A 13,687-nucleotide genomic window follows, 5' to 3' on the forward strand; every position below is an offset into this window, starting at 1 on the left:
GAGAAAAACAATGACCAGCGGGCCTGTCTAGGATTCAGGCGTTTAGCAGACTCGAGATACATCAAATTTTTGTGATCAGTCAAGACCACCACACGATGCTTAGCACCCTCGAGCCAATGACGCCACTCCTCAAATGCCCACTTCATGGCCAACAACTCCCGATTGCCAACATCATAATTCCGCTCAGCAGGCGAAAACTTCCTCGAGAAAAAGGCACAAGGTCTCATCACAGAGCAACCAGGGCCTCTCTGCGACAAAACGGCCCCTGCCCCAATCTCAGAAGCATCCACTTCAACCTGAAAGGGAAGTGAGACATCAGGCTGGCACAAAACAGGCGCCGAAGTAAACCGGCGCTTCAACTCCTGGAAAGCCTCCACGGCTGCAGGAGCCCAGTTAGCAACATCAGAACCTTTCTTGGTCATATCCGTCAAAGGTTTAGCAATGCTAGAAAAATTAGCAATAAAACGACGGTAGAAGTTAGCAAAACCCAAGAACTTCTGAAGACTCTTAACTGACGTGGGTTGAGTCCAATCATGAATAGCACGGACCTTGACTGGGTCCATCTCCACCGCAGAAGGGGAAAAAATAAACCCTAAAAAGGGAACCTTCTGTACTCCAAAGAGACACTTTGAGCCCTTAACAAATAAAGCATTCTCGCGCAAAACCTGAAACACCATCCTGACCTGCTCTACATGCGAGTCCCAGTCATCAGAAAAAAACAGAATATCATCCAGATAAACGATCAGAAATGTATCCAGATACTTCCGGAAAATATCATGCATAAAGGACTGAAACACTGAAGGAGCATTAGAGAGCCCAAAAGGCATCACCAAGTACTCAAAATGACCTTCGGGCGTATTAAATGCAGTTTTCCATTCATCTCCCTGCTTAATGCGCACAAGGTTGTACGCACCACGAAGATCTATCTTGGTGAACCACTTGGCACCTTTAATTCGGGCAAACAAGTCTGACAACAGAGGCAAAGGATACTGAAATTTAACAGTGATTTTATTCAAAAGCCGATAGTCAATACAAGGTCTCAAAGATCCGTCCTTCTTGGCCACAAAAAAGAATCCCGCACCAAGAGGGGAAGAGGAAGGACGGATATGCCCCTTCTCCAGAGATTCCTTGATATACGAACGCATTGCGGTATGCTCAGGTACAGACAGATTAAATAGTCTTCCCTTAGGAAATTTGCTACCTGGAATCAAATCTATGGCACAGTCACAGTCCCTATGAGGAGGCAGAACACTGGACCTGGACTCGCTGAACACATCCTGATAATCAGACAAATACTCAGGAACTTCCGAAGGAGTAGAGGAAGCAATAGACACCGGCGGGGAATCACCATGAATACCCTGACAGCCCCAACTTGACACAGACATTGCCTTCCAATCCAAGACTGGATTATGAGTCTGTAACCATGGCAACCCCAAAACGACCAAATCATGCATTTTATGCAGAACAAGAAAACGAATCACTTCCCGATGTTCCGGAGTCATGCACATGGTTACCTGTGTCCAAAACTGCGGTTTATTTTCCGCCAATGGCGTAGCATCAATACCCCTCAGAGGGATAGGATTAACCAACGGCTCAAGAACAAAACCACAGTGCTTGGCAAACGACAGATCCATAAGACTCAGGGCAGCACCTGAATCCACAAACGCCATAACAGGGTAGGAGGACAATGAGCAAATTAAAGTCACAGACAAAATAAATTTAGGTTGCAAATTACCAATGGCGACAGGACTAACAACCCTTGTTAGGCGTTTAGAGCATGCTGATATAACATGTGTAGAATCACCACAGTAAAAACACAACCCATTCTGACGTCTATGATTTTTCCGCTCATTTCTGGTCTGAATTCTATCACATTGCATCAAATCAGGTGTTTGTTTAGACAACACCACCAGAGGATTAGCGGTTTTGCGCTCCCGCAAACGCCGGTCAATTTGAATAGCCAGCGCCATGGAATCATTCAGACTTGTAGGAATGGAGAAACCCACCATCACATTCTTAATGGCTTCAGAAAGGCCATTTCTGAAGTTTGCGGCCAGAGCACACTCATTCCACTGAGTAAGCACGGACCATTTCCGAAATTTTTGGCAATACACTTCAGCTTCATCCTGGCCCTGAGAAATAGCCAGCAAGGCTTTTTCTGCCTGAACCTCAAGATTGGGTTCCTCGTAAAGCAATCCGAGCGCCAGAAAAAACGCATCAATATTTGCCAATGCCGGATCTCCTGGCGCTAGCGAGAAGGCCCAATCCTGAGGGTCGCCCCGTAAAAAAGAGATAACAATTTTAACTTGCTGAACTGAGTCTCCAGATGAACGGGGTCTCAGGGATAGAAACAATTTACAATTATCCCTGAAATTCCTAAACTTAAATCGGTCTCCAGAAAACCGTTCAGGAATAGGTATTTTAGGTTCAGACGTAGGACTACTGGTAACAAAATCTTGTATGCTTTGCACACGAGCAGCAAGCTGGTCCACACTTGTAATCAAGGTCTGGACATTCATGTCTGCAGCAAGCTCAAGCCACTCAGAGGCAAAGGGGAGGAAGAGAGGGGGAAAAAAAAAAAAATTTTCAGAATTTCCTTTCTTATATCCCACTTCTGCAATGCATTTAACATGCAATGTAGGCCTGGCATACTGTTATGACCCCAATGGCAGAGGGTCTCAGGAATAAATACCAAGTCTGCAAACACAAAAAACCAGCTCATAGGGCAGTGGTAACTGGGCTGACCATATATCTAATCCTAGCACCACAAATAGAAAGCAGCCGGGGAACGTGCCTACGTTGGTTCTAGACGTCTCGCGCCAGCCGGAGAACAAACTAACCCTAGAAGGGAAAAGATAGACCTTTCTTGCCTCCAGAGAAAAGACCCCAAAAGTTGGATACAAGCCCCCAACAAATAATAACGGTGAGGTAAGAGGAAAAGACAAACATAAGAATGAGCTAGGTATTTAGCAAAGAGAGGCCCACTAGCTAATAGCAGAATATAGTAAGATGACTTATATGGTCAGCAAAATCCCTATTAAAATATCCACGCTGGATATTCAAGAACCCCCGAACCGACTAACGGCCCGGGGGGAAAACACCAGCCCCCTAGAGCTTCCAGCAAGGTCAGAAATCACATTTAGTACAAGCTGGACAAAAATAGTAGCAAAGCAAGTAACTCAAAAAACAAAGAAGCAAGACTTAGCTTAATTTTGCAAGAGCCAGGACCAGCAGACAGGAGCAACAGAAGGATCTGATTACAACGATGCCAGGCACTGGACTAAGGATCCAGGAAGTTAATATAGCGACACCCCTGGACCAACGACCCAGGTGAGTGCCAAACAGAAAAAAGACAATCCCAGAGTCCTACCACTAGTGACCACAAGAGGGAGCCAAAAAGTCTAATTCACAACACTAGACATCATGCAGCGATCCAAAGAAATTCAGGAACAAATGCGAAATCAAGTAATTGGGATCTATCAGTTTGTCAAAGGTGTTAAAGCCATTTTTAAAGCTTTGTGACTTCAGCGAACCACAGTGTGAGCCATTATCCACAAATTGCAAAAGCATGGAACAGTGGTGAACCTTTCCGGGAGTGGCCGGCCGAAAAAAATTACCCCAAGAGCGCAGCAATTACTCATCCAATGGGTCACAAAAGAGCCCCTCCACAACATCCAAAGAACTTCAGACCTCACTTGCCTTTGTTATACTGGAGTCATGAGCACTGACCTTAACTGAGAGAAGGCAAAAATGGCCTGCAGTGCAGAGACTAAAACCACTGCTGAGCAATAAGAACGTAGGTTCATCTCAAGACTTTTGGGAGAATACTCTGTGGACTGACAAGACAAAAGCTGAACTTTTTGGAAGGTGAATATCCCATTACATCTGGCGTAGAAGTTACACCAATTTTGGAAAAGGATCATACCAACAGTAAAATGTGGTGGTAGTGTGATGGTTTGGGGCTGTTTTACTACTTCAGGATCTGGAAGACTTGCTGTGGTAAATAGATTCCTGAATTCTGTGGTCTACCACAAAATCCTGAAGGAGAATGTCCTGCCATCTGTTCGTGACATTAACTTGAAGCGAACTTGGCTTATGCAGTAGGGCAATGATCCAAAACATACCAACAAGTCCACCTCTGAATGGCTTAAGAAAAGCAAAATTAAGACTTCGGAGTGGCCTAATCAAAGTACTGACCTCAATCTGATTTGATGCTGTAGAATATCCTTTAAAAGGCAGCTCATGCTCGGTAGCTGAGTAATACTCCAATGTGGCTGAATTGCAACAATTTTGCAAAGATGGATGGGCCAAAATTCCTCCAGAGTGTTGTACAGGACTCACTGCCAGTTATCGTAAACGCTTGATTTCAGTTGTTGCTACTGTGGGTGGCCCAACTAGTTATTATGTTTAGGGGGCAATTGCTTTTTCACACATGGCCTTGTAGGTTTGGATTTCTTTTTTCCCTTAATAAAGACCTTAATGTAAAAACTGCATTTTGTGTTTACTTGTCTTATCTTTGGCTAATATTTAGTTTTGTTTGGTGGTCTGAAATATTTCACTGTAACAAATAGGCAAAAGAATATGAAATCAGGAAGGGCAAACACTTTTTCACACAGCTGTAGATGTAATCTGTAGTTTCATTGCGATTTAAATAATGCCTGATTTACTAAGTCGTGGCACAGGGAGAAAAATTTTTATTCCTGTAGCTGCACACTTCGTCATTCTATGGTGCAGGGGGCTAGAAGTCACAGTTCACTATGCAAAAAGTGCGCTTTAATCACTCTAACACATGAACATTCTGCTCTGCAGTGTCTGTGTGTGCAAAGCAGGTTGTCAGTGTATGTGCTGGGAAATGACCTAGATTATTGGAAGCAAGCAGCTGTTTCTCCATGCCGCAGGTACTTCAGTAACAATGCATATATGCATAACATAATTTAAAGGGAATCTGTCACATGAAAAAAAGCGATTAACCTTAGGATATGGGGTTAATCTGCAGGTTAATACCGTTCTGAATCTGTCTGTCGCAGGCAGTTAGGGCCCCACTGCTGGAAGGAAATAAACTTTATTGCTCCCAGTAGCATTCAGGATTCATTCATAGGATAGATGCCGGCTCAACTTGAGTCACCACTTTACATTGTGTGCAGAATTATTAGGCAAGTTGTATTTTAGAGGATTATTTTTATTATTGATCAACAGCTATGTTCTCAATCAACCCAAAAGACTCATAAATATCAAAGCTTAATATTTTTGGAAGTTGGAGTGTTTTTTTTTTTTTTTTAGATTTGGCTATCTTAGGAGGATATCTGTTTGTGCAGGTAACTATTACGGTGCAGAATTATTAGGCATCTTAATAAAAACCAAACACATTCCCATCTCACTTGTTTATTTTCACCTGGTAAACCAATATAACTGCACAAAACTTAGAAATAAACATTTCTGACATTCAAAAATAAAACCCCCCAAAATTAGTGCCCAATATAGCCACCTTTCTTTATGATGACACTCAACAGCCTTCCATCCATAGATTGTCAATTGCTTGATCTGTTTACGATGAACATTGCGTGCAGCAGCCACCTCACCTCCAAGACACTGTTCCGAGAGGTGCACTGTTTTCCCTCCCTGTAGATCTCACATTTTATGAGGGACCACAGGTTCTCTATGGGGTTTAGATCAGGTGAACAAGGGGGGCATGTCATTATTTTTTCTTCTTTGAGACCTTTACTGGCCAGCCACGCTGTGGAGTAGTTGGAGGCATGTGATGGAGCATTGTCCTGCATGAAAATCATGTTTTTCTTGAACAATACTGACTTCTTCCTGTACCACTGCTTGAAGAAGTCGTCTTCCAGAAACTGGCAGTAGGTCTGGGAGTTGAGCTTCACTCCATCCTCAACCCGAAAAGGTCCCACAAGTTCATCTTTGATACCAACCCATACCAGTACCCCACCTCCACCTTGCTGGTATCTGAGTCGGAGTGGAGCTCTCTGCCCTTTACTGATCCAGCCTCTGGCCCATCAAGAGTCACTCTCATTTCATCAGTCCATAAAACCTTTGAAAAGTCAGTCTTAAGGTATTTCTTGGCCCAGTCTTGACGTTTTATCTTATGTTTCTTGTTCAAAGGTGGTCGTTTTTCAGCCTTCCTTACTTGGCCATGTCTGAGTATCGCACACCTTGTGCTTTTTGTTACTCCAGTAACATCGCAGCTCTGAAATATGGCAAGACTGGTGGCTTCACGCTTGATTTTCCTCTATTCATGGGCAGTTATTTTGCGCCTTTTTTGCCCAATACTCTTCTTGCGACCCTGTTGGCTATTTGCCATGAAACGCTTGATTGTTCGGTGATCACGCTTCAAAAGTTTGGCAATTTCAAGATTGCTGCATCCCTCTGCAAGACATCTCACAATTTTGGACTTTTCAGAGCCTGTCAAATCTCTCTTCTGACCCATTTTGCCAAAGAAAAGAAAGTTGCCTAATAATTAAAGGGAACCTGTCACCCCCCTCAGGCATTTGTAACTAAAGGAGCCACCTTGTGCAGCACAAATGCTGCATTCTGACAAGGTGGCTGTTTTAGTTATGATGCCTGCACACGCTGAAATAAACGTTTATGAAATGTGCCCTCTCATACCGTGAAATGTTCCTGGAGGCGGGTCTTTCCCTCATAATCAGACGCAGTACAGCTGTCACTCCGGACCTGTGCGCGCCGGGCGCAGCCGCCTCTTGCTGCATTATCGTCCCCGGCGCCTGCGCATTAAGGTTTTTTTTTCCGGGCGTGCGCAGTTGCGCTGCCCTTTGTACTTACAGCGCAGGCGCCGGAGACGATAATGCTGCAAGACGAGGCGGCGCCCGGCGCGCACAGGTCCGGAATGACAGCTGTACTGCGTCTGATTAGGAGGGAAAGACCCGCCTCCGGGAACATTTCACGGTGAGAGGGCACATTTCATAAACGTTTATTTCAGTGTGTGCAGGCATCATAACTAAAAGAGCCACCTTGTCAGAATGTAACTAAAAGAGCCACCTTGTGCAGCACAAATGCTGCAAACGCCTGAGGGGGGTGACAGGATCCCTTTAAGCACACCTTATATAGGGTTTTGATGTCATTAGACAACACCCCTCCTCATTACAGAGATGCACATCACCTGATTTACTTAATTGGTAGTTGGCTCTGAAGCCTGAACAGCTTGGAGTAGGAGAACATAATATATATAAAAAGTATCATATGATCAAAATACAACTTGCCTTATAATTCTGCACACAGTGTATATATAGAGAACGGCAGCTGTAACCATTACCCCTGGCACTGACTGACAGCAGCTCATCATTAGGGCCAGCTGTCAGTGCGGGTGCCAGGCAGCTTCAGAATGCTATTAATTTAAAGATTAACCCTAGATCTGCAGGTTAATAGCGTTTATCACGTGACAGGTTCCCTTAAAGCTCCATATACCTGCAGATTGTCTCTATATTTGTTAGTAAATTACATTTCTGGAGGGTAATGGGTTCCCTTATAGCTGAGCAATACATGCATGTCGCATTTCACAAAAATACTAAAGAAAACCTGTCATTAGGATTTTGGACTCTTAGCCTAATATATATCTGTAATGGCGCTTTAAATCTGGTTTAAAGGATAACCCTGGACTTTGCACTTGATCTAATCCTACCAATCTGGCCTGTGTATGACTGTCTGGTGACTGCTTTTTCAGTGGTCTGCCTCCTCTGGCCGAAAATTTGCACTGGCTCCAGCATTGCTGGTGGCAATGCCATGCACATGATTTATCGGCTCAGTTACCTCATTAGGAAGTTGAGGGGCTTGCCCAACAATAATTGGCGCCTGCCTTAGGAAGTAGGTCATTAGTCATGCTTTTAGTCAAGAGTCCTAAATCTGACTGACTGGTCCTCTTTAAACTTTTTAACTACCAAGCCTGTTCTTGTAGACCTGGTCCTAATGGACTAAGTGTCTTTATTTTTCGTAAATAAAGAGTCGTAACGTTTAGGTTGACGTAACTGTATGAGGGTTTGTTACTTGCAGAAATGGTTGAATTTGTCAGTCATTCAGTTTTGGGTACATTATAAGTAAGTTACCTCTTTCGAAGTGGTTTTTGGGAAAAATAAAATCAAATTGTGTTTTTTGTTGTTGTTTTTTTTAAGGTTAAGTAGCGAGTTACCTTTTATTTTATGATTTAATACTGGATAGCACTCGCTACATTGGTCTGCTATGACAGTTGAATCTACTGTTTGGATAATAGATAAGTATATATTACAACCCAATATTGTTTGTACCTTCAATCAGTAGTGTCCATTGTGCCTACATACCACAACTGTACAGATGAGAAAGGTGTCCCATAAACTCTAAACTGCTTTTTACTAAAGAGTCTCTTCTAAAGGGTTAAGGATAAAAAATTATGGTCATGCGTTTAATGAAAATTCAGACAATGGTTCACATTCAATAAAAAAATACTATATTGTATAAGTGAGGTATTGGATAGTAGACCTGTTTGTTCTGACAATTCTAGAAAATTTAGGAATCTTAACCCTGCTTAATTTGCACTGTTTTAATTTCTGGTGTAAACGGAGTAATAAATGTGAGCCAAGATGTGCAAGTCTCTTTAATTTCCTACTTATTTTTCCTTTTTTAAATTTTTTTATTTCCAGGCTCTCAACAATCAGGATTTCTTAATGCCTTAAAGGACAGCCCTGCAAGATATCCTTTAAATGATTTCTCTGTAACCTGTAGTAAAGTTTATTAGTTGACAAAAGGTTTTAGATTTCATTGGCTTACAATTCTAAGGTATTGTATTCCTTAACAATTAAAATTAAAAGTTGAGTTCATGTCATCAAAGATAAAAATTTGTGTTGAAGGACACTCTTTAAATTGTGGAGAATGTGCTACTGCTTCTATGATTTTAGATATGGGTTAAGTCCCCAATATAACTGCTTATAATAAGTGTAATTTAGATTTCAGCTGTGACGCACTCTTTAAGCTATATCTTGAATTTGATGTGTGCCTCCTTAACAACTATTTTACTGTCCTGGAAGCTGTGGTGTGTTTCTTTTCTGTATGGTCCATTGTTGGCCTGTCGGGATTCCACACTTACTTAATCAGTTCCAATCAAACTACCAATGAAGATGTAAGTATGGAAGTTGTTTGGTTAGGACTGAATGGCCAGTTTTAAAAGGGTAACATTGAGATTGCCAGTAGTTGAGGATTTAAGCCCTGTCATTCCAATGTAACCCAACAATATCCTCATAAATTGGTACAGTGATCTCTTCTTGAAACATGAAAGCCAATAGCTATTTATGAAGGAGCAAACTATCAGAATATAAATAAATATACGGTAGTTTATTATTCTAAAACATAATGGAAAATAGATACAAAAATATACAATTAGTCTATTAAGGACATGACAAACTAGTGTGCAAGAATACACAGCGTGACCAATTATTTGTAACCTCTTACAGAGATTAGGTAATAACAATAGTAGTCCACAGTAAATATCTATATAACAGGAAGATCACCATCTCTATCATCCTTCATAGCAGGCTTCAGTGGTGAATCCAGAGCATGCGCTGCCGCACTGTAGTAGGAGGAGCTCTTCAATGGTGGCGTGTTATCTTGGATAAGGGCCCGGTCATGTGACTAGATGACGTATGCATTGAGCGCCACCCTCGCTATGACGCGGTAACATGGCAACGCGCCGACACACATGCCTGATTAATTGATCTACACACACTATATATTATGGCATTATATCGTGTTACCCTACATCCTGACAAAGGTACAGAGGTGGTGAAACGCACGTTGCTAAGAGCGCACGCATACCCTGCAACATTGCTACAGGTAATGGCTTATACCTATTCATTGACATGTAATGATATGTGCCTTCATTGGTGCATTGTCACATGGAGCATTTATACATGGTGTCACCAGCACTGATATCCGATCTAATCTTTTAAGTCCTGTATCCATTTCTTGCTTGAATATCATTGCAATTCGAGTTTACAGATCTTTCTGCTATAGAGACCTTGTTTACTATTATTAATTACATAATCTCTGTATCTGGTTACAGATAATTGATCATGCTGTGTACTCTTGCTTACCAGTTTGTCATCATGATCTTAATTGATTAATTGTATCTTTTGTATCTGTTTTCTATTATGTTTTTAATTTTTCTAATAAATGTATTTTTTTATACACTCTGATCATTTCATCCTTCATAATTGCTATTGGTTTTAATGGCAATCTAAATCTGCTGGGGTTTTAACACCCCCACTACATTGCAACACCACTGTGACTTAAATTATGCTCTCGCCTTTTAAGAATTATTTATTCACTTATTTACGTTGCTTAAGTAGTGGCAACCTATTTGGTATTGCAGTACAAACTGCTTGGTGTCAATTAAATTACTATAATTTTGTTAGGTATGTGTTCAGTAATCAGTATCAATCAGGTACTGTAGACTAGGCTGCATGTAGTTTGCAAGCCTGCTGTGCTCAGATATAATTTCATAATAAATAATTTTTCTGTCATAAGTCATAACTCATATATTTTTCTATGTGCCCTCATCCTCCCACCCCACGATACCATTGAACTTTTTGGGGGTGTCCATCTTTACATTTTGAAGATGGGAAAACCTTTTGTGATCCTGCAAAGACCAAACTGAACGTAACTATAAGTGACGTGTAGGGCATTAACTTAAAGTGTATGACATGGGTCTAGTTCCACTAGAATAAATTACAATAGCAAAACCTAAATATTTCTACATGATTCTCATACATTCATACAAATTGTAGCTAGACCATGCAGAATGTACATCTTTGTACTGCAGTGTAAATGCCAGTTACAATAAATCTGTTCTGTTTTTGCAGATTAAAGGTTCTTGGTCAAGTAAGCGAGGAAAAGAAAGCTATAATCCTTATAGCTATGGCAATATTTTTACAAATTGCTGTGCAGCTCTTTGTGGTCCAATGAACCCCAGGTAAAGCTTCGGCACTGGCCAAATCTGATAACCTGCTTTTTTACTCATTCCCGGTGGTGGTGGTGGTGGTGGGGGGGGGGCGATTTGGTTTCCAGCTCTCTTCTATAGAAATGTTTCTTTTCTTTTAAGCTTAATTGACCGCAGAGGAATGATGGAAGCTGATATGGCACAGTCAGTCCCACCCTCCAATGGATTGACTATGTATGGTTCTACGCAGTCTCAGAGCAATATGGTAAGATGAGCCAAGTATTGTCATTAAGTAGCTGAAACTTGGTTACTGTGCCTCATTTCGAGGGGTTTCCGTTATTTAAAATTTAATCTACCTAGACCCCTGCTGCTGATTGTAACTCTAAGATAACCCGTGCTGTATATGATAAAGGTGTTGCATTTGCTTTAACTCACATGCCATGGGGATGCTGTGCCGTTTTACAACTGCAAAACACGTTAAGAATCCCAAATTGCTAAGTGTCAGGAAACGAGTATATATAGAAATAAAATGCTGACCAGATTGTGTTGCTCACAGATGTGCTGCTGTACTTGTGGATTTCATTATGTGCCATATGGTCATAGCCTTCTCATTAGCTCGCGATGCCAGTAAAATCAGTTTTTTCACTTTTTTTTTTTTTAGTTTTATTTTCTCGGTTATCATGTATTTTTGTTTTCTTTAAGACTATTTTCAGTTATCTATAATTAATTCTCATAATGTACTGAGTCTTATGGCCATTTTGTTAGTGCAGGTTCTTCATTGGAATGTCCGTTCTTGAACAAAATGTAGAAAATGCAAATACTTGTAAACGGTAAAATAAGCATTAAAAGCCCCTGCCTTTTTAAGGTCATCACTATGCTGCTACCCCTGCTTTTTGTCCACAGGGGTGCTCTGGTGAAGTCCTGTCTACAACCAATAACTGACCTCAGCAGTTACTTCTACCTTTATACACTGTTTTCTAACACTATGTAATCATCTGAGGAAAGATTGGTTATTTTTGGTTTCAAGCATTAACTTTTGCCCAATATATTTTTTTAAACCGTTTTTAAATCAGTTCAAGACTGGGCTATTTACACCTGTTCCCATCTTGGCAAAATTATTTTTTCTGTACATGCTTTTTAACCCCTTTACCCCCGAGGGTGGTTTGCACGTTAATGACCAGGCCAATTTTTACAATTCTGACCACTGTCCCTTTATGAGGTAATAACTCTGGAATGCTTCAACACATCTTGGCGATTCTAAGACTGTTTTTTCGTGACATATTGTACTTCATGTTAGTGGTCAAAATTTCTTCGCTATAACTTGCATTTATTTGTGTAAAAAAAATTAAATTTTGGTGAAAATTTGGAAAATTTTTGCAATTTTCAAACTTTGATTTTTTTTTGCCCTGTTGAGGGCAGAGCAGACCTTTCCCGGCGCCTGTGCACTGCAGTACTTTGCTCTGCTGTCACCAGGGCAGACAAAGTACGCCTGCGCAGGAGCCACGACAAGAAGAGGACGACATCGTATGAAGATGGGAGGCGCCGTACCGCGACGCCCATTGGACCGGACCGCAGCGGGACCGCCTCTGGGTGAGTATAATATACCCTGTTTTTCTATCTTTCATGATACATCGGGGGTTTATCTACAGCATTACAGAATGCTGTAGATAACCCCCTGATGCCGGTGGCCTTAGTTTATAGACCATTTGTGGGTGACAGATTCCTTTTAAAACAGAGAAATGTGTCACGCAAAATCTTTAATAAATAACATTTCCCACATGTCTACTTTATATCTGCACAATTTTGGAAACAAAAAATTTTTTTGTGAAGAAGTTATAAGGGTTAAAAGTTTACCACCGATTTCTCATTTTTACAACAAAATTTACAAAACCATTTTCTTTTCAGGACCACCTCACATTTTAAGTCATTTTGAGGGGTCTGTATGGCAGAAAATACCCAAAAGTGACACCATTCTAAAAACTGCACCCCTCACGCTGAACAAAACCACATTCAAGAAGTTTATTAACCCTTCTTGTGTTTCACAGGAGCAGAAGCAACGTGGAAGGAAAAAATGAACATTTAACTTTTTAGTCACAAAAATTATCTTTCAACAACAATTTTTTTAATTTTCACAAGGGTAAAAGGAGAAAATGGACAAAGTTGTTGTGCAATTTCTCTTGAGTACACTGATACCCCATATGTGGGGGAACCATGGTTTGGGCCCATGGCAGGGCTTGGAAGGGAAGGAGCGCCATTTGACTTTTTCAAACCAAAATTGTCTGGAATTGAGATCGAATTGGAGAGCCCCTGATGTGCCTAAACAGTAGAAACCCTTCACAAGTGACCCCATTTTGGAAACTAGACCCCCAAGGAACTTATCTAGATGTGCCTAAACAGTGGCAATGCCCAACAAGTGCCCCCTTTTGGAACTTATCTACTGTTTCCTGTTATGTAAATTTAAGTAAATTAGTAGTGCAAGGAGGTGTGGTACAGTTTGAAGCAATCTTTCATACAGGCCAGGTTTTTTGGGGCAGGTGTCGCATTGATAAATGGTGTGCTAGCGTATTCCCCTTTTGTAACACACTCGGCACCTCTTTTGTAACCTTACTTTTTTCCAGTTTAAGGGACCTCCCCAAGAAATACTGACCTGGTACGATATGAGCACCTTCAGTTCCGGAGGTACTGGGGCCCGATTCTTCCTGACTGCCAAATATAAGGGCCTTAAATAGAACCTGTCAGCAGATTTTGCCACTA

The 13,687-nt window shown here is 41.3% G+C and overlaps 1 protein-coding gene across 8 annotated transcripts in view; it reads left to right on the forward strand.

The window, feature by feature from the left end:
• Window positions 1-13,687, forward strand: part of ZDHHC14 (zDHHC palmitoyltransferase 14) — a 213,507-nt gene that overhangs the window by 135,808 nt on the left and 64,012 nt on the right. For all 8 annotated transcript variants that reach the window (XM_077283298.1, XM_077283302.1, XM_077283294.1 and 5 more), the window contains 4 exons: window positions 8,643-8,691; window positions 9,016-9,118; window positions 10,857-10,966; window positions 11,096-11,198. In XM_077283298.1, coding sequence (XP_077139413.1) covers window positions 8,643-8,691; window positions 9,016-9,118; window positions 10,857-10,966; window positions 11,096-11,198 — 365 coding nt within the window. The remainder of the gene's footprint in view (window positions 1-8,642; window positions 8,692-9,015; window positions 9,119-10,856; window positions 10,967-11,095; window positions 11,199-13,687) is intronic.

The sequence above is a fragment of the Ranitomeya variabilis genome, chromosome 2 (assembly GCF_051348905.1).
Source record: "Ranitomeya variabilis isolate aRanVar5 chromosome 2, aRanVar5.hap1, whole genome shotgun sequence".
Lineage (NCBI taxonomy): Eukaryota > Metazoa > Chordata > Amphibia > Anura > Dendrobatidae > Ranitomeya > Ranitomeya variabilis.